At 37.4% G+C, this 19,996-nt stretch overlaps 1 protein-coding gene across 1 annotated transcript in view; it reads left to right on the top strand.

Moving 5' to 3' along the window:
• The first annotated feature begins 603 nt into the window (after nt 1-603).
• The window catches only part of LOC308500133 (cytochrome P450 3A12), a 62,211-nt gene continuing 42,818 nt past the window's right edge, over nt 604-19,996 (top strand). Inside the window, exons 1-4 of the mRNA XM_081054340.1 lie at nt 604-764; nt 4,313-4,406; nt 6,500-6,552; nt 9,376-9,475. Of these exons, the coding sequence (XP_080910466.1) occupies nt 694-764; nt 4,313-4,406; nt 6,500-6,552; nt 9,376-9,475 (318 nt within the window). The 5' untranslated portion in view covers nt 604-693. The remainder of the gene's footprint in view (nt 765-4,312; nt 4,407-6,499; nt 6,553-9,375; nt 9,476-19,996) is intronic.

Here is a 19,996-nt window from a genome sequence, read left to right as displayed (position 1 = left end):
TTGGCCAATTTGATTCCCACATGGGCCAGTGAGCTGTGCCCTCCAGAACTAGATTGAAAACAATGACTCCACAACTAGATTGAAAACGACTACTTGACTTGGAGCTGATGGGTCTTAGAAAAACACATTGTTCCCCAATAAAAATTTAAAAAGAAAAGGAAAGAAAGACTTTAACAGAGAAGTTTCTGTCTGACCTGAGTTTTGAAGGATGAGTAGGAGCCTTCTAGGGGGCACACAGACAATGCTTGGCAGAGGACACTGCATGGGTAAAGATTTGTAGACCTACCTTATTTGAAGGAATTCAAGTATTTTTTAGAGCAGGCAATCATGGAGTCAAGGGCAGGTTAGAAATTTCAGGCCAGTGGCTTTACTTGAGTTTCTGTAACTTTTGGGCTTGCTGATAAGACTGAGTGAGTTGTTTATTGATTTCCCACAGAACATGAACTCAGGGGTGGTCAGAGTGGAGTGTCCATGATGCTTTGTCAACTTTCAAGATGGAGAGGGCGGTTGCAGCACAGATGGCCTTTCTACTGGTTGCAGCTCAAGCCCCACCCCCTTTCCCAGCATATAAACATCCAGTCTCACTGAATATCCACTGAGTAAGGGAAGTTCTGCGCGCACAGGCTGGCAGAGACTAGTACACATTGCTCAAAGGGAGCTTCAGAGCAGAGGATCTTAGAAAATAAAACGGCCATGGACCTGATCCCAAGCTTTTCCACAGAGACCTGGCTTCTCCTGGCTACCAGCCTGGTGCTCCTCTATCTGTGAGTAACCGTCCAAATGTGTATCCTCTGCAACCTTGGACTTGGGGAGCGAATCAGGCCCCCCTTCCCCTTATCTGTTTTGAAGATCAAACATTTAATGAAGGGTAGCTGCTTACGCGTTGGGCACACAAACACCAAAGGGGTTATTCTTGATATTACTCTAATCTGTTGAAGGAGTATCACCCCATGAAGCCCCAACTCCTAATTTCTGTAACACAGAAGGTTTAGTGACATTATTTACTCCTGGGGATGGCCTTCTGATTGGCTGCAGTTTGGATGGAGTTAGACTCATCAAGCAGAAGTCAGCAGACACAGGTAAAGTGAACGGGCCTCTGTGCAGTGGGGTCCTCACTCCCTTCCCAGCTCTGGGGGTCCTTGGGGCAGGAGGGAGTGGCCTGGGTTTGCATCTCATCACATTGGCTTTCCAAGTTCTGTGTCTGCTGTAAGAGATGTGTACGGGGATTCGTGCTTGAGTAACTAGGTGGTTTCCTGCTCCCGCCCTCCCACTGCCTGGCATCATTTATGCAAAGTACCAGAGTGCACCCCAGATTTCATGGGGGTTGCAGACTACCCCACCATTCTCTTCACACTGGCTCTCCCCTCTTTTCTGTGTCCCTCCCCTGGCGCTCCCCTCCTAGGGCTCTTTCCCCCACTATGTAATAGACAGTACTATCTATCCTTAATGAGAAATCTTCACAGCAGAACAAACTTAGCAAAAATCTAAAATTATGTTATTTTCTTTCACCTTTTCTTTCCTGGTTTGGGGAGGGTCAGCATCAAAATAGCGATTTATGTTCCCGCAATATAAAATCTGCTAACAGCGTGTAAAGCCACAAACCTACAGACCAATTGGGATTTAAATACTTTATTTCCCTTGAAGTTACAGCACAGGAGGATGAATCAAGTCACCTAGCAGAGGAATTCCGTTCAATGGTGGGATTCCGGGCATCATGGAGCAGGTTGGGACAGGAGTTATATTTGATGTATGGGTAGAGAAGGCGCCCTCCATTTCCCAGTTTCACTTTCATGCAGAGCAGGAAATCATGATGACATGAATATAGAAAATATAAAGTTTGTTTTATTCTTTAAATGAAATGGTATGGCAACAGTGTGTTGTAGCAACACATTTTGCATCTGATCACATTTTTAAATTATTGATAATGTTTAATTTTATTCTATTTAATACTAGATTATTTTACTGAGATAAAACTCGCCAGCATGTTCTTTCTGGAGGATAAAATAGGACTGGTGATTCAGGATCTGTGGCTACAAAGGTGTATAAATAATCTTACCCTTCTAGAATAATGTCAGGAATATGACTCCAGTGGACAAATGTATACTTCTATGACATAGATTATCTATATGTTTTTAAATACACCTGCTCAGCCGGTTATTTTAATCTCAAAGTGCAGGTGATTAAACAAGATTGTGAGCCAGTGACTAAGACAGGCATCAGGCAGCATCTGGGTGGAGTGGGAGAACATTTCCCCCAGATACTCCCGGTCCTGGCCCACAGGAGGTCACTCACAGGGCAGCAGGGGAGGCATCGCATCTGCTTGAAGCCTGGGGTCAGGGACACCATCTAAGTCACACTGTGTGACAGTATCCACTACTGTCACCAGTGGATACACAGCACTCTAGCCTTAAGTAACACTGGTACAGCCAAGGGTTGGTGGCTGTACAGAGTATCCTCTTATACCCATACAACGTAAATGCAATAGAAATGATTGTCTTTATGTTAGCCCCTTCATTTGCACCAAAGCAGTATTACTCTACCAAAAAGAGGGAAGTTGGAAAGAAGAGTCCCCCCAGCCCACCCTCGGCTTTGATATGGAACCATGTGAGTTTAAACATTAGTTCTTCTCTTGGGATCAATGTTGCTGACACTTTCATTAAATTGCTTAGTTTCACTTGAGAGTTTATGTAACATGTTGAAAGTTCAGAAGCAGAAACTGGTTTAATTGATTTGCTGTGGTTGTCATGGTGAAGGAAGGAACTAGGATAGCAGGAACGAAGAGTACCCTGTTTTTGACAGTCAGGGCTCACATTTCTACCAACTTCCTGGAGGAAGGATCTAAACACCCAGCTGTACTCGGCCGTACTGACTCCGTTGTGCCCTTTAGCACAAGTTGTTTCGTGAAATTTGGGGCTTTACTTTATCACATATTATAAGATTACCTAAATTTGTACAGAATTTTAGGAACCCATACTTTCTTAAAGGGTAACCACAAAAAGAACAGCAGACAAGGTCTTAATCCAGCTCTGGAACATTTTGTAGTTACTAATTTTATGTTGCATAACGAGTCTTTTGCTATCAACAGGAAGGTAACCCAGTTTGCAAGGCCACATATCTTTCAGCTGAAAGCATTTGTAGGGTCCATGGGACCATTATACAGAGCCTGCTTTTCAGCCTTAATTCCCTAATTTCCCTCTATGGGGTTAGTCTTGTAGGCTTAGGAGCTTCATGGTTGAAATTGTTGCCAATGGCCTCTTTCCTCAGCCTCTCTTCCTCCTCCCCTCTGACCTCTCTCAGTAACACTGGAGTGGGAAGGCTTGCAAGGATCCAGAGCCCCCAGCTGTGGGACTCTATGAAGATCAATTTCAGGCAGGCCTGCTGGAGGAACCACCAGCCTTAATGGGATTTTGAGATAGTTGACACACACAGAGCCAGTAAACCAACTGCGTGATGACTGGCCATCATGACAAACTGCATGAGTCTGGCACTGCTTAGCAGGTGACCATCACAGGCTGGACGACCAGATGCCACCAGGGGAAGAATGGTCTAAAATGCATTATTTAGTCATTGGTTCCTTTATACAGCTTCATTCAGGGCACATATGGGACAATCACTCTTCTCTAGAGCACAAAGCACCAAATTTCCTGAGAACATGGACTTGGGTGTAACTGAAAGGCTACGAGGACAATGGAAGCCTTGAACCCAGTTTCATTCTATAGAAATGAGCACACTGTGGCGAGTCCAAGGCCTCTTTGTGATGATATATTTAAGAAGACCCAGATCCTAAAACAGGGTCAGGGGCTAGAGGGAAGGAAAAGCATAAAGTCACAGAGCAAACTGTAAGAACACTGTCTCGGTGGGCTCTCACTAACCCTCAGTCCCTGATGGATGCAGTTATGCAAAATCTCATCATCGGAGCAGAAAAACCTTTTTCCTTTTTTTGCCTAGAATTAGAATCTCCAAAATCATGGAAGAGTCAACATACTAAATAGACGTGAGTGAATTTTCTGGAAGAATTCCAGCCTGAGCCTCTCAGGAACGCTCCAATCTGGAAACATTTAGCAAGCATTCACTCTAGGATTGGGGCCCTGAAGTCTTCAGCTCCTGGTAGCTGATGATCATCATTAGTTTTTGTGACTCTCCCAGTGGAAGTGAGAAAGGAGATGACAAGTGAATGGAATTATTGCTTTTGGAATTGCTTTATTACTTATTGCCTATATGTTACCTCCCCTTGACTGTTCCAGTTTCCAGTCAGAGACTTAACATCCCAGCTCCTATTCCATAATCCCTGGCTTTCTCATTTTCTTTATAGATATGGGACCTCTACACATGGACTTTTTAAGAAGCTGGGAATTCCTGGGCCGACACCTCTGCCATTTTTTGGAACTGTTCTGGGCTACCGTAAGGTGAGTGGTATTTGGGTCCCTCTTTCTCTCTTTTATTTTAGAGTATCATCTTTGTTTATATTCTTTTTTTTATTAGTTTCAGGTGTACAAAACATTGTAATAGTTAGACATTTACGTCCTTCACGATGCTAACCTCCCTCCCCCAATCTACTACCCCTCTGACATCTTATATTGCAGTTACAATTCCATTGACTGTCCCAGCTGAGTTCCATAGTCAAAGTGCCCTCCTCAGGAGGACATTCTGAGGTTTCACACTTTCCGGAAAGGGTGTCATATGCCCCACCCAGCACTGGGCCAGGTTTACCCCAGGGCTCCGTTGTCAGCTGTTAGGAATCTCAGGTTTTGCCCCAGTTGGGCAGCAGCACGTTCTGGCTGGTTCAGCAGAGGACTTGCTGTTCCCACTTGTGAGCATCATGAGAAGCATTTTCTTGCAGCCAGGTGAAGATTCCCAGAAAGGCATAATCGTACTTAGTATTAGGTGAAAAGTATGAAGGAGGTGAGTGGCACTGCCTCATTACGGGTATATGCTAGAGTCAGATTTCCTGCTCGTAGCATAAGCTCCTGGTAGCTCTTGCTTCCTTCTTCCTGGATAGCTTCAAAACTGCAGTGTATTTGGCAGTCCAAGTGTTCACCATCAGGGAGTTTGGGTACATGAATTCTCTAAGAACTGCTAAATGCCTGTAGTTACATCCATGGCTCCTACTCACTCTTTGCTCGCCTTGACGACGTTGGGGGACAAGAGAGATGGAACAAGAGCTTACTGCTTTACTTCTCTGCCCTCAGAGGAGTGAGGTGAGACTATGGGTGAGACTGAGTAGGTACAACTGAGGCAGGATGGGGGCTGTCTATCAACTTCAGATATTTAACCTCTAAATGAGTTGTGTGGGGTTTTTGTAAGCAAGAGAGAATTACTTAACAAAATCACTAGAAAGGAGATTATTTGACAAAATAATGAAAAATTGAATTTAACTGAGTGGAATATACTAGTTGACTCATGGACTGTGGATTTGGTGTGGCCTTTGTGATATATCCTGCCCTTATGCGTCACCTAGGGTGTGGCCCCTGGACAAAAGGTTACCAGCTCACATCACTCAGGCCAGAAGGCAGAGCCTTGCGTGCAGGCTGTTCTCTGCCAGATTTCCTTTCCCAAACAAGACCAGAAGCTTGTTTCTCAGATCCTAATTCTCCCAACTGAGGTCTTCAGTGTTTCTATTAGTCTAAAAACTTCGCATAGTTTTTCCCTCTGAAAAAGCAATAATTTCCTTTCCACCTTGCCTGGATCAACTCCATATAGATGTACCCCTAGGCCCGTATTTCTGGGACCTTCTTTTGCATTGTTAAAACATCTAATATCACAGCCGAAACTTAGCAAACGGAAGATTTGTATTTAAGTGACAGAAGTAAAAAACCAGAACAAGTTTGTTAATTTGCTCAGGCCTGGTGGAATGGTGCCATCTCCCCAGCTTTTCCCTGTTGAGCTGGAAAACCAGAAGGCAAATCCACTTTGTCAATCATTCATTCCCTCAGTCAGTTTCTCATTCAACAAATGTGTCTAAGGTTTATTAAATCTGCTGGAGTAAAAGGGGTCACTGGTTTGTCAAAGTTCCTAATTCTGCTGGAATTCTAGAGAGGGCTCATGAGATAAATGAAAATAATGCTTAACCAGGAGATCAAAGAGTGATCAATGCTTAACCAGGAGATCAAAGAGCAGGCCACTCTTACTTTCCCTCAGCTTCAGTTCTCAGTGTCCATGGAGGTAATAATTCTGGGGTTTAGGAGATTTGAGAGGCAATACATGCACAACAAAAACCTTCAGAAAGACAAGGAGTTAGTTAATGTCATAGACAAGGAAGGGGAAGTCATTCAGTATCTGTTCTAGTCACAGAAGTTTCAAGAGTGATTTTAAATTTTCCATTTCAATTATCTCTTTGTTGTCTCTCCATTTCCCAAGACACCTCTGAGTTAGAGCTTCCCTCTACCTGCCAGTGAAAGACAGTAAGCCTGATTTCATGAGCTTTGAGTCATTTTTGTCCCAATTAGAGCTAGGGTTCAGTATGTTTAAATTAATAATCTAATTTTGTTTCTCCTTGCAGGGTTTTTTGGATTTTGACCAGAAATGTTTTAATAAGTACGGAAATATATGGGGGTGAGTATACTGGAACCTTCCATTGCATAGCCTTGCTGATATAATGAGACCCCACATCCACCTCATAGTGTTGAAGACAATCTCAGCCTATAATGTTATTGTAAAGCTTTGGAGGCTTGTTCTACCAGGGATCCGATATGTCACCACGTGTCCAGGTCTATATTCTGAATCAGCTGGAGAAGCACAGGTTATCACTAGTCTCCAGATTTGGTGGCCCAGGGACTCCTGACATTTCTCTCTGTCCAATGTTTAATCATTCTCCCATTCTTTATTTTTCCTTCCTTATGTCACCTTTAATCGGATAAAATGCATTATTTCAGAGTTTTTTAATATATGCTCATAAATGCATGTCATGAGCATTTCCCACGTGATTCAGATTCACTATTAATTAAAAATCCAAACATTTTAAAATAAAATTTGTATTTATTATGTCATTTTAAAAAAGGGCTGTGGCTATAGGTACACAGAATGGAAAATTATTTCTGGTCAATGTTTTTTACTCTCCGGGCAAGTACGGAGATTGGAATTTTAAATGAATTTAAGGTCAGGACTTTTCATTAGAAGTTTAGATTATACAAGTATTGCTTTATCTACCCTATTCTCCCACTTTGAGGAGATGTAGTTTATTTCCAAACCACCCTTTTCCTGGTGGGCTGATGGACTTGAGGATTGTATGGAGTGGCCTCGGCCAGTTCCAGCAGCTGTTCCTCTTCAGAGCTGGTGAGAGCAGTGGGAGAGGTGTAACGTGGTGCTTGCATGGTAGAAGCAAGTGAGAGAAGGCTTTATCTCTCTGTACTGGCCATCTTCTCTCAAGTAGACAGAAACCATACAGTTCTACTGAGTTAGCGTGGCCCAGAGAGTCTGTGTGATGGTGTAGAATGAACGCACAACACTGGATCACCACTGGTCCAGCTCAAACTGCCCCTTCCAACATTTACTACTTGTGAGCTCTGGGTGGAGTCTCTTCCTTTGTTTAGAAAATGGTTCTCATGCTTGGGTGTATGTAAGAATTACCTGGGAGAGCTTGTTAATAATGCAGATTCTTGGGGCCCACACCCTAGCAACACTGAATCTGGAGGATCTGGACTGGGGCCCAAGAATCTGAAGGTTAACAAGTAGTGGAAGAAATAGTAAGGCTGGTATGAGATCATGGATATAAAGGGTGACCGAAAACCACTGTCTCTCCACCGGTGTTTTTGTATAAACATGATGGGGAAGGGGACGTATCTAAGAAATATAATCAATTTGATTGACCCACGTGCCACCATAATCACTTATATCACTGCTTCAACACTAAATGTATTCAACACCCACTTAAGCCATCTGAGTTTTAGAACATTTTTTTTTTTTTTTGGAAATGGGCAGTGTTAAGGGCAGTGGTTCTCAACCATTTTTATATGTGATCACAAAAGCATTTAAAATTCCTCCATGATGTCAAAGAAAGAATAGTGAGTCTTGTGGAAAATTTTCCATTTTTTTCTAGCTAATGCAACTGATTATTTGTAAACAATAAAATGCCAGAGGATGGTGTAGATAAACTTATAGCAAACCAGTCAGGAGATCAGGCCAAATCAGAATGTATCACACAGAAAGAGTCCGCTTTGCGTGGTACATCTGTCAAAAGTGGGCTTGCCGTGCTGCTAACAGATGTCACCCACACGGAGCAAAGGGCCCCGTTAGACCCACATATAGAGTAAATACAAGCAATGAAAAGAAGATATGTTTAAATTAATTGTACATGCTCCTCTGTATATTTTTATTCTCTTTGTCTTTTTGTTTTAAAATTTTCTAATCTTAGTCCTAACCAGGACTCAACTTTGATAGTTAAAATAATATTTCCTTAAAGAAATTGTAAACTACTAAACAAATTTTGGAAAATAGGGTAAATAAATCATTAATATTCCTACTAGATCTTTTTGAGCGTTTCATGTCTTTTTCGTTTGCAGAAATATTTTTATATATTTGTGATCAGTATGTCTGTGCTTTTCTTGTAGTATACCGTCATATGCATTTTTCACGTTTTGATGTATCTTCAAAAGTATATTTTTAAATGACTAAGTGGATGGACTCTCATTTTTCTTCTGTTCCCAGATAATTTACTTTCCTTCAACTGTTTACTAACCTAACTTCTTTTTTGATTAATAAAATAATTAACACTCCTTTACTATGTTCCATTCACTGTTCTAATTCCTTTGATATATTAACTCACATGTTTAATAACGTGCTTCTTTTTGTGTAATAAGACAATAAAGTAATCACACTCTCATTTGTTGCTATTGGGTATATATGTTGGATATAATTTCTAAAGTAATCAATATGGTAATATCTATTAAGATTACAAATGTATATACTCTTTGATTCAAGAGTAATGAGTCTTCATTATTCAAATATACTTGCACACAAGCAAAATAATGTGAGTAGAAAGTTAATGATTGTCTCATTGTTTGCTGTAGTAAAAGGTTAGGGGGTAATCTAAATGTTCATCAGTAGCTAATTACACTGCAGTAAATTTATACAAAGAAATATTTTGCAGCTCAAAATAATGAGAAAATTCTCTGTGCTGATAAAGATTTCTAAAATACAAATTTAGAAAAGCAAGATAAAAAATAAATATTTCCAACTTACAAAACATTATACAGGATGGTATAGAAAATGTCCATGTGCACACCACCTGGACTTAAGAAATGTGCTAATATTATTTCTAATCATGATCTGTAGGAATATGGATTATGTAACATCAAAGGAAAGTCTGGACTTCCAGGAGTGGCTGCGTCTGCAGATACTGGCTTGTCACATTTAATCAACTCTGTTTCCTCCACACAGGTTCTATGATGGCCGACAGCCCGTGTTGGCTATCACAGATCCAGACATGATCAAAACAGTACTGGTGAAAGAATGTTATTCTGTGTTCACAAACCGGCGGGTAGGCATCCATTCTGTTTTAATTTAAAATCTGTTTATTTGTTTATTAAATTGTAATTTTGAAGTAATAATGGATAAACAGGAAGTTGTCTAAAAATCCAGGAAGGTCCGGTGTCATGTACCCTTCATTCTGTTTCCTCCATTGGTAATATCTTGTATGACTATAGTACAATACCAAAGCACAAAATTGATATTGGTATTAGCCAGTATCAATATAGAGCTTATTCAGATTCATCAGTTTTCTGTGCACTATTTGTGTATGTGCTTGTGTTTCTATAAAACTTTTCCTATGTGAAGATTTGTGTAACCACCACCACAATGACGATACAGAACTATTCCATCAGCCTAAGTTTCCCTCTCACTATTTTTCTTAGTCACAGTGTGTAGCTTATCTTTTCCTCTTATCAGGGTCTTTAGCAGAGCAAACATTAATTTTGATGAAGCCAATTTATCAATTTTTCCTTTTATGGACTGTGCTTTTGGTGCCAAGTCTGACAACTCCTCACCTAGCCCTGGGTCCTGAAGAATTTCTCCTACTTTTCTAAATGCTATAAAGATTTATGTTTTACATTTAAGTCTATGATCCATTTTATTCTAATTTTTATATAAGGTATGAAGTTTAGGCCAATGTTTGTTTATTTGTTTATTGCCCATGGATGTCTAATTGCTGCAGCACCATTTGTGGAAAGGCTAGCCTTCCTCCTCGAATAGCTTTTGCACCATTCTGATAAATCAGTTGAGAATGTTTCTCATTCTCTCTTCTGTCCATTGTTCTATGTATCTACCCTCCACCAGTACCACACAATTTTGATTACTGTATTTACGTAGTAAGTCTCAGCATGGAGAATGAATTATCATCCCACCTATTTTTCACAATTGTTTTAGCTATCCTATCTCTTTGACTTTCCATACAAAGTTTAGCTAAGATAATCTAGATTTACAAAAAAAAAAAATTTGCTGAGATTTTTATAAGAATTGAAAGTAATCATATAAACCAATTTGGAGAAAATCTGTATCATTGCTAGGTAAAGTCTTTCAATCCATGAACACAGTACCATATTTTCCCATGTATAATATGCTCTCATGCATAATTTGCACCCACGTTTTTGGCCCAAACTTTTGGGGGGAAAATCTTTTGTTTTAATTTTTTAATTCAAAATTTTGTGTGTTTACATTTAGGTGCTTGTTTTTTGTATTATGAAGAAATTTTAGCATTATTTTATAACATATTATGGTACAAGAAATTTTATGTGACAAATAATTACAAAACATAAGAACAAATACAAGGTACAAGAAATTTTATGTACCAGTAACAAATTTACGATATTTATGCATCATTAAGAACTCTTTGTTGTTGCACGTTCATCGTAAGTTCAACAAAACCGATTGCATTCCAGAGTGTTATTTTGCATACATATTTCTGGAGCACCTCTTATAATTGCAGTCTTATAATACATATTTCTAGAGTTCTACTTTTTTGTTTTCTGGACTTTATTGGGGAACAGTGTGTACTTCCAGGCCTTTTCTCCAAGTCAAGGTTGTTGTCCTTTCAATCTTAGTCATGGAGGGCGCAGCTCAGCTCCAGGTCCAGTTTCTGTTTTCTAGTTGCAGGGGGCGGAGCCCACCATCCCTTGTGGGAGTTGAGGAATCTAACTGGCAACCTTGTGATTGAGAGCCGGTGCTCCAACCAACTGAGCCATTCCGAAGGCAGCTCAGCTCAAGGTTCCGTGTTCAATCTTAGCTGCAGGGGGCGCTGCCCACCATCCCTTGCAGGACTAGAGGAGTTGAACTGGCACTGGCAACCTTGTGGTTGAGAGTCCACTGGCCCATGTGGGAATCGAACTGGCAACCTTCAGAGTTAGGAGCATGGAGCTCTAACCGCCTGAGCCACCAGGCCGGTCCCTAGAGTTCCACTTTTAACTCATAGGCATAAATAAAAGAATTAAAAACATTTATTGAGATATGGAATTAGTGCTCCCATGTATAATGCACATTCTTAATTTTCCCTTCACAAATTTGGTCAAAAAAGTGTGCATGGATCTAATTTTTGCTGAAACAAATTTACATTTCTAGGATAAATCTTGCTTTTTTGTGGTGGATTTTTAAAAATAATCTGCTGGACTGAATTTGCTAATTCTTCATGTGACATTTTATATACGTGTGAATAAATTTGGCTTGCATTTGTGTATTCTTGTAGACTGTCAATGTTGGAATGTACTAGCCCCTCAAATGAGGCAGAAGCTTTTATTTTTTCTTTTCTGAAAGTTAAATGAGGTAGAGATTGTCTGCTACTTGAAGATGTGTTAAAACTCAATTTCAAATAGCCTGGGAAGACTCAGTTTTTCATAGTTCTAGTTTTTCTGTTTCCCCTTAAATAAAATTTGATAACATAGTTTTCTGGGGGGAAAATGGCAAAATATATGGCAAAATATGGTATGTCTCTCAATTTATTTAGGTTTTCTTTGATTCCTTTCTCCAATATTTTGTAGTTCTCAGCATAGGAATTCTATCCCTGTTTTGTTAAATTTACACCTCAAGTATTTCATTTTCTTTGGATTGTAAATGGTAGTGTTTTCAGACGTCATTGTTATTATACAGAAATGGGGTTGATTTTTCTGTTGACTCATATCCTACAATCTTGCTGAGCTCCTTTATTAGTTCTAGAGGTTTTCTTTTTATATTCCTTGAGATTTTCACATTGACAATTATGTTACCTGAAAACAGGTATGCTTCGATTTTTTGCTTTCCAATCTGTATGCCTTTCATTTCTACTTTCTGTCTTACTGCCCTAGCTAGGACTTCCAGTATGGTATTATATAATAGTGCTTTGAGTGGACATTTTTGCCTTGTTCCTGATCTAAGGGGGAAGCATTCTGTTTTCACCATTCTTGAATTTTTATATATTTATTTTGACAAATAGAAATGTATATATTTAAGGCATACAGTGTGATAGTTTAATATATGCATACATTGTAAAATGGTTACCACAAATGAATGAACATATCCATCACTTTTCATAATTGTCGTTTTTGGTGTGTGGTAAGAACATTTAAGATCTACTATTCTTAGTAAATTTCAAGTGTTGAAAATACAGTATTATTAATTATACTCACCATGCCGTACATTAGGTCTCCAGAATTTATTCATCTTATAACTAAAAGTTTGTATCCTTTGATCAATATCTTTCCTTTCCTTCACAGTCAGATAACCATTCTATTCTTCTACTATGAGTTTGGCAATTTTTTTTTAGATTCTGTGTGAGATTATGTGATATATGTTCTTCTGTATTTGACTAAATTCACTTAGCATATTCTCCTCCAGTTTCATCCATGTTGTCGCAAATGGCAGATTTCTTTCTTTTTAAGGCTGAATAAAGTTTCATTGTGTGCATGTATGCACGTGCCCACATATATGCGTGTACACACACACATATGTACACACATACATAACTACATTTTTTTTATCCATTCATCTCTCCATTTGTATAGAAAGCAATTATTGATAGATAATGACTTACTATTGCCATTTTGTTAATCCAGGTGTCTCATAGATCCCTTGTTCCTTCTCCTGTTTTCTTGATTTTGGGGGGGAATTTCATAATTTTCTACAGTAGTGTACTTTGATTCCTTTTTCTTTTCTGTATCTACTATAGGTTTTTGCTTTGTGGTTACCAGGGGCTTACATGAAATATTTCATAGATATAACAGTCTATTTTAAGCTGATAACAATTTGACTTTGTTCCCATTTTATGTTTTGGTGTTAATATTTACATCTTTTTGTATTAGATATCCATTAACAAATTATTTTAGCTATAGTTATTTTTAACCTTTACACTAGAGTTATAATTGATTTGCCCACCATTATTATAATATTACTGCATTTTGAATTTGACTATATATTTACATTTGCCAGTGAGTTTTATACTTTCATATGTTTCGCGTTATTTATTAGTGTCCTTTCTTTCCATCTTGAAGATCTTCCTTTAGCGTTTCTTGTAAGGCAATTCTTATGGTGATGAACTCTTTCCACATTTTTTTGTCTGAAAATGTCTTTACCTTTCCTTTATTTCCAAAAGACCACTTTTCTGAGCAAAGTGTTCTTGATGGGTAGTTTTAAAAAAAAATCTTTCAGCACTTTGAATATATCATCCTACTGTCTTCTTGCCTTGAAGGTTTCTTCTGAGAAATCTGCTTATAGCCTTATGAGGGTTCCCTTGTATGTGATGAGTCCTTTTCTCTTGCTGTTTTCAAGATTCTCTGTCTTTGATTTTTGACATTTTTATTTTAATGTGTCTTCGTGAGGTGTTTTAGATCAACCCATTGGGGACCTTTGAGCCTCATGTGCCCAGTTTTCCATGTATTTCCACAGGTTTGGGAAGTTTTCAGCCATTTTTTTTTTCATTTTAAAAATATTTAAAAAGTTTGTTTCACATGTATAAAACAACATATTGATTAGATGTTTAACCACAAAGTGATACCCCCACTAAGGCTACTACCCATCTGACACCATACATATCTATTACAATATCATTGACTATATTCCCTGTACTGCACTACATACAGGGGGTGCCAAAAAATGTATACACATTTTAAGAAAGAAAAAAACTATTAAAATTGTAATATCAATATATACCAATAACAAAAGATGAATACAAGTCATGTTTGACTTGTATTATAAGACTCTGCAATTATAAGAAGTGCTCAAAGTGGTTACCATCAGCGTCCAGACACTTCTGGTTACGACAAACTACTTCTTGAGCAACATTGACCAAAGTGTCCACTTGAACACATTATTTTGGCACCCCCAGTACATACAGGTGTATAGCACAGTGGTCAGACATCTACACCATTCCTGAAGTTATCTCCCTGATAAGTCCAGTGCCCATTTTGCACCCCACATAATCTTTACGTAATTGATTATATTCCCCATACTGTATTTCATATCCCTGTGACTATATAGAGACTACTAATTTGTACTTTCTAATCCCCTTTACCTTTCTTACCCATCCCCCAACCCTCCTTCTATCTAGCAACTATCACTTTGTTCTCTGTATCTATGAGTCTATTTCTGTTTCATTTGCTCATTTATTCTGTTCTTTAGATTCCACGTATAAGTGAGATCATATGGTATTTGTTTTTCTCAGTTTGACTTATTTCACTGACCATAATATACTCTTAGCCCATACTCTTAGTTGTTGCAAGCCCATACTCTTAGTTGTTGCAAGTGGTAATATTTCATTCTTTTTTATGGCCGAGTAATATGCCATTGTATCAATATACCACAATTTCTTTATCCAATTGCCTGTTGATGGGCACTTGAGTGTTTCCATATCTTGGCTATTGTGAATAATGCTGCAATAAACATAGGGGTGCATATATTTTTTTGAATTAGTGTTTTGGATTTCTTTGAATAAATACTGGGAAGTGGAATTGCTGGGTCATCAGATAGTTCTGTTTTTAATTTTTGAGGAACCTCCATACTGTTTTCCATAGTGCCTGCAACAGTTTGCAATCCCACCAATAGTGCACAAGGGTGCCTCTTTCTCCACATCCTCACCAGCACTTGTTCTTTGTTGATTTATTGGTGATAACCATTCTGACAAGAGTGAGGTGGTATCTCATTATGGTTTATTTGCTTTTTTTCTGATGATCTGAGCATCTTTTCATGTGTCTATTGACCATCAGTATGTCCTCTTTGGAGAAATGTCTCTTCATGTCCTTTCCCCATTTTTTAATTGGATTGTTTGGTCTTTTTGGTGTTAAGTTGTATGAGGTTTTTTATGTATACAAATTGTGGATAGTAATCCCTTATCAGATGCACCATTGGCAAATATTTTCTCCCATTCACTAAGATGTCTTTTTGTTTTGTTGATGGTTTCCTTTGCTGTGAAAAAACTTTTTATTTGTTGTAGTCCTGTTTGTTTATTTTTTCTTTTGTTTCCCTTGTCAAAAGAGATATATCAGTAAAAATGTGACTCAGGGTAATGTCTGAGGGTTTACTTCCTCTATATATATTTAGGAGTTTTATGGTTTCAGGTCTTACATATAAGTCTGTAATACATTTTGAGTTTATTCTTGTATATGGCATAAGAAGGTGGTCCAGTTTCTTTTCCTTTCTTTCTCTCTTTCTTTTTTTTCTTTCTGTCTTTCTTTCTTTTTTGTTTTTTTGCATGTATCCATCCAATCTCCCAGCACCATTTACTGAATATACTGTCTTAACCCCAATGTAAATTCTTGCTTCCTTTGTCATAGATTAAATGACCATATAGGCATGGATTTATTTCTGGGCTCTTTATTCTTTCCATTAATTTACTGTGTCTCTTTTTATGCCAATACCATGGTGCTTTGATTACTATGGCCTTATAGTATAATTTGATATCAGGTAGCATGATACCTCCAGCTTTGTTTTTCTTTCTCAGAATTGATAAATTTGGGATCTTTTATAATTCCTTATAAATACTAGTATTATTTATTATAGTTCTGTGGAAAATGCCATTGATACTTTGATAGGGATTTCATTGAATCTATATATTGCTTTGGGTAGTATGGATATTTTAACTATGTCAATTCTTCCTATCCATGAGCGTGGTATATGTTTCCATTTATTTGTATCATCTTTAACTTCTCTCTTCAATGTCTTATAATTTTTAGAGTACAGGTCTTTTACTTCATTGGTTAAATTTATTCCTGGGTGTTTTTTTTAATGCAATTTTAAATGGGATTGTTGTCTTAATTTCTCTATGTGATAGTTTGTTATTGATGTATAAAAATGCAACTGATTTTTGCATATTAATTTTGTATCTGCTACTTTACTAAATTCATTTATCAGTTTAATTATTTTTTGGTGGAATCTTTGGGGTTCTCTCTATATAGTATCATGTCATCTGTAAATAATAACAGTTTTACTTCTTCCTTTCCAACTTGGATGCCTTTTATTTCTTTTTCTTGTCTGATTGCTGTTGCTAGGACGTCCAGTACTACGTTGAAAAAAAGTGGTGAAAGTGAATGTCCTTGTCTTCTTGTTCGTGATCTTGAGGAGAATGCTTTTAGCTTTTCCCCATTGAGTATAATATTAGCTGTGAGTGTGTCATATATGGCCTTTATTATGTTGAGATATATTTCCCCTATTCCCACTTAGCTGAGAGTTTATATCATAAATAAATATTGGATATTTTTTCAAACGCTTTTCATGCATCTGTTGATATGATCATATGATTTTTGTTTTTCATTTTTATTTATGTAGTGGATCACGTTAGTTAATTTGTGGATATTGAAAAAATTTTTTGGAATGGTTTGAGAAGAATAGGTGTTAATTCTTCTTTGAATGTTTGGTAAAATTCACTGTGAAGCCATCTGGTCCATCTGGTCCCAAACATTTGTTTGTTGGGACTTGTTGATTACTGGTGTGATTTCATTAGTCCTAATAGGTCTGTTCAGATTTTTCTGTTTCTTTTTTATTCAGTCTTGGAAGATTGTGTGTTTCTAGGCATTTATCCATTTCTCCCAGATTGTCCAATTTGTAGGTATGTATTTGCTTGTAGTAATTTCTTGAAATTTTTTGTATCCGTTGTCACTTCTCTTTCATTTCTGGTTTTATTTATTTGGGTCCTCTCTCTTTTTTTCTTGATGAGTCTAGTTAAATGTTTGTGAATTTTGTTTATCTTTTCAAAAAGCCACCTCTTGGTTTCATTTATCTTTTGTATTCATTTTTAAAAGATTTTTATTAAAATATTGCTGATAATATTATATTAGTTTCAAGGTTACACCATAGTTGCTCAACATTTATATCCCTAAAGAAGTGATCATCATAAGTCCAGCTACCCTCTGACACCATACTATGCTATCACAATATTATTGACTATATTTTCTATGCTGTATTACATCTCCATGACTTATTTGTTTCATACCTAGAAACTTGGACCTCTTATTCCTCTTCACCTTTTCCCCCCTTTTACAATTTTTCAATTGTAGTTGAAATTCAATAATATTTTATATTAATTTCAGGTGCTCAGCTCCTGGTTAGACATTTATATAATTTAAGAAATGATCCCCTTGATTAGTCTATTACCCACCTGGGACTATGCATAGTTATTACCATATTTTTGACTATATTCTCTATGCTTTACTTTGCAAACTGATGACTATTTTGTAACTACCAATTTACACTTCTTAATCCCTTCACCTTTTTCACCCTGCCCCCAACCCGCTCCCATTTATCACCCCAACAAATCTAATACATACCTGGCACTATACATAGTTATTACAATATTATTGACTGTATTCCTGTTCTATACCCTACATCCCCACAACTATTTTGTAACAACCAGTTTGTACTTCTTATTTCTTTTCCCTTTTTTCACCCACACTTCCAATCCCCCTCCCATCTGACAACCATCAAAATGTTGTCTGTATTTATGTGTTTTTGTTTGTTTGCTTATTTTATTCTTTAGATTCCATATATAAGTGAAATCACGTTGCATCTGTATTTTTCTCTGACACTCCACTCAGCAATATCTCTTCCAGGTTCATCCACACTATTGTAGCTGGCAAGAACCCATTCTCTTTCATGGCCAACCAATATTCCATTGTACTGTGTTTCCCACAAAATAAGATCTAGCCAGACAATTGGCTCTAATGTGTCTTTTGGAGCAAAAATTAATATAAGACACAGTCTTATTTTACTAAAAGACCAGGTGTAATATAATATAATATAATATAATATAATATAATATAATATAGTATAGTATATATAGTATAGTGTGATGTGATGTGATGTGATGTGATGTGATGTGATATGATATGATATAATAATATAATATAATACTGGGTCTTATATTAATTTTATAATTTTTATATTAATTTTTATATTAATTTTATATTAATTTTTGCTCTAAAAGGCACATTAGAGCTTGTCTGGCTAAGTCTCATTTTCAGGGAAACAGTATACGAGTATATGTACTATTTTTTTTTTTTATCTATTCACATCGACAGACACCCAGGCTGCCTCCACATCTTGGCCATTGTAAAATATTTTGCAATGAACATATCAATGCACATGTCCATTTGAAGTAACTTTTGGGTTTTTTTAGATAAATACCCAGAGGTGGGATTACCGGGTCCTTTTTGTCTCTTGTTGTACTCTTAGTTTTAAAGTCTGTTTTGTCTGGTATAAGTATTGCTATCCCAGATTTTGTTTTCATTTTTGTTTTTTTGTTTGCATTTTCATGAAATAACTTTCCATCCTTTTACTTTCCATTTGTGTGTGTCTTTCCATCTGAAGTGAGTCTCTTGTATGCAGCATATGAAAGGGTTTTGTTTTCTTATCCATTCAGCCCTCTTAAGTCGTTTTATTAGAGCATTAGTCCATTTACATTGAAAGTAATTGTTGCTAGATATGTCGCTATCATCATTTTATTATTCATAATTTTGATTTTTTTTTCTGTCTTCAAGAAGTCCATCTAAGATTCCTTGTAATACTGGTTTGGTGGTGATGAACTCCTTCAGCTTTTTCTTGTCTGTCTAGGAAACTCTTTATCACTCCTTCAGTTTTCAATGATAGCCTTGATGGGTATAGTAATCTAAGTCGTAGGCCCTTATTTTTGCATCACTTTGTATATTTCCTGCCATTTCCTTCTGGCCTGCAAATCTTCTGTTGAGAAATCAGCTGATAGTCTTATGGGAGCTCCCTTGTAAGTAACTACTTGTCTTTTCTCTTGCTGTTTTTTGGATTTTCTCTTTGTCTTTAACATTTGCCATTCTCATTATAATGTTTCTTGGTTTGGGCCTGTTTAGGTTCATCTTGTTTGGGATGTTCTGTGCTTTCTGGGCTTCTATGTCTGTTTCCTTCACCAGATGAGGTTTGTTTTCGTTCATTTTTTTCTTCATATAGGTTCTCAGTCCTTCTTCTCTCCTTTTGGTACTCCTGTGAAGTGAATATTGATGTGATCCCACAGGTCCCTTAAACTATCTTCATTTTTTTAACTTCTTTTTTCTTTTTGTTGTTCCAATTGGGTGTTTTCTGCTATCTTGTTTTCTAAGTCACTTATTTATTCCTCTGCTTCATCTAATCTGCTGTTGATTCCTTCTAGTGTATTCAACATTTCAGTAATTGTATTCTTTACTTTTGACTGGTTCTTTTTTTATGGTTTCTATGTCCTTTATGCTTACTATCTCTTTGTTGATTTCTACTAAATTCTTTAAGAACTCTTTTTTAAAAAAAAATTTTTTTATTGGGGAATATAGGGGAACAGTGTATTTCTCCAGGGCCCATCATCTCCAAGTTGCTGTCCTTCAATCTAGTTGTGGAGGGTGCAGCTCAGCTCCAAGTCCAGTTGCCGTTTTCAATCTTTAGTTGCAGGAGGCGCAACCCACCATCCTATACGGGAATTGAACCAGCAACCTTGTTATTGAGAACTCAGGCTCTAACCAACTGAGCCATTTACCCAACTGAGCCATCCAGCTGCCCCTCCGGAAGCTCAGCAGCAGCTCATTGTCTTCAATCTAGTTGTGGTGGGCACAGCTCA

This window comes from Rhinolophus hipposideros (genome assembly GCF_964194185.1).
Source record: "Rhinolophus hipposideros genome assembly, chromosome: 7".
Lineage (NCBI taxonomy): Eukaryota > Metazoa > Chordata > Mammalia > Chiroptera > Rhinolophidae > Rhinolophus > Rhinolophus hipposideros.
The sequence above is the reverse complement of the archived record's forward strand: the minus strand, read 5'-3'. Positions and strand labels throughout refer to the sequence as shown.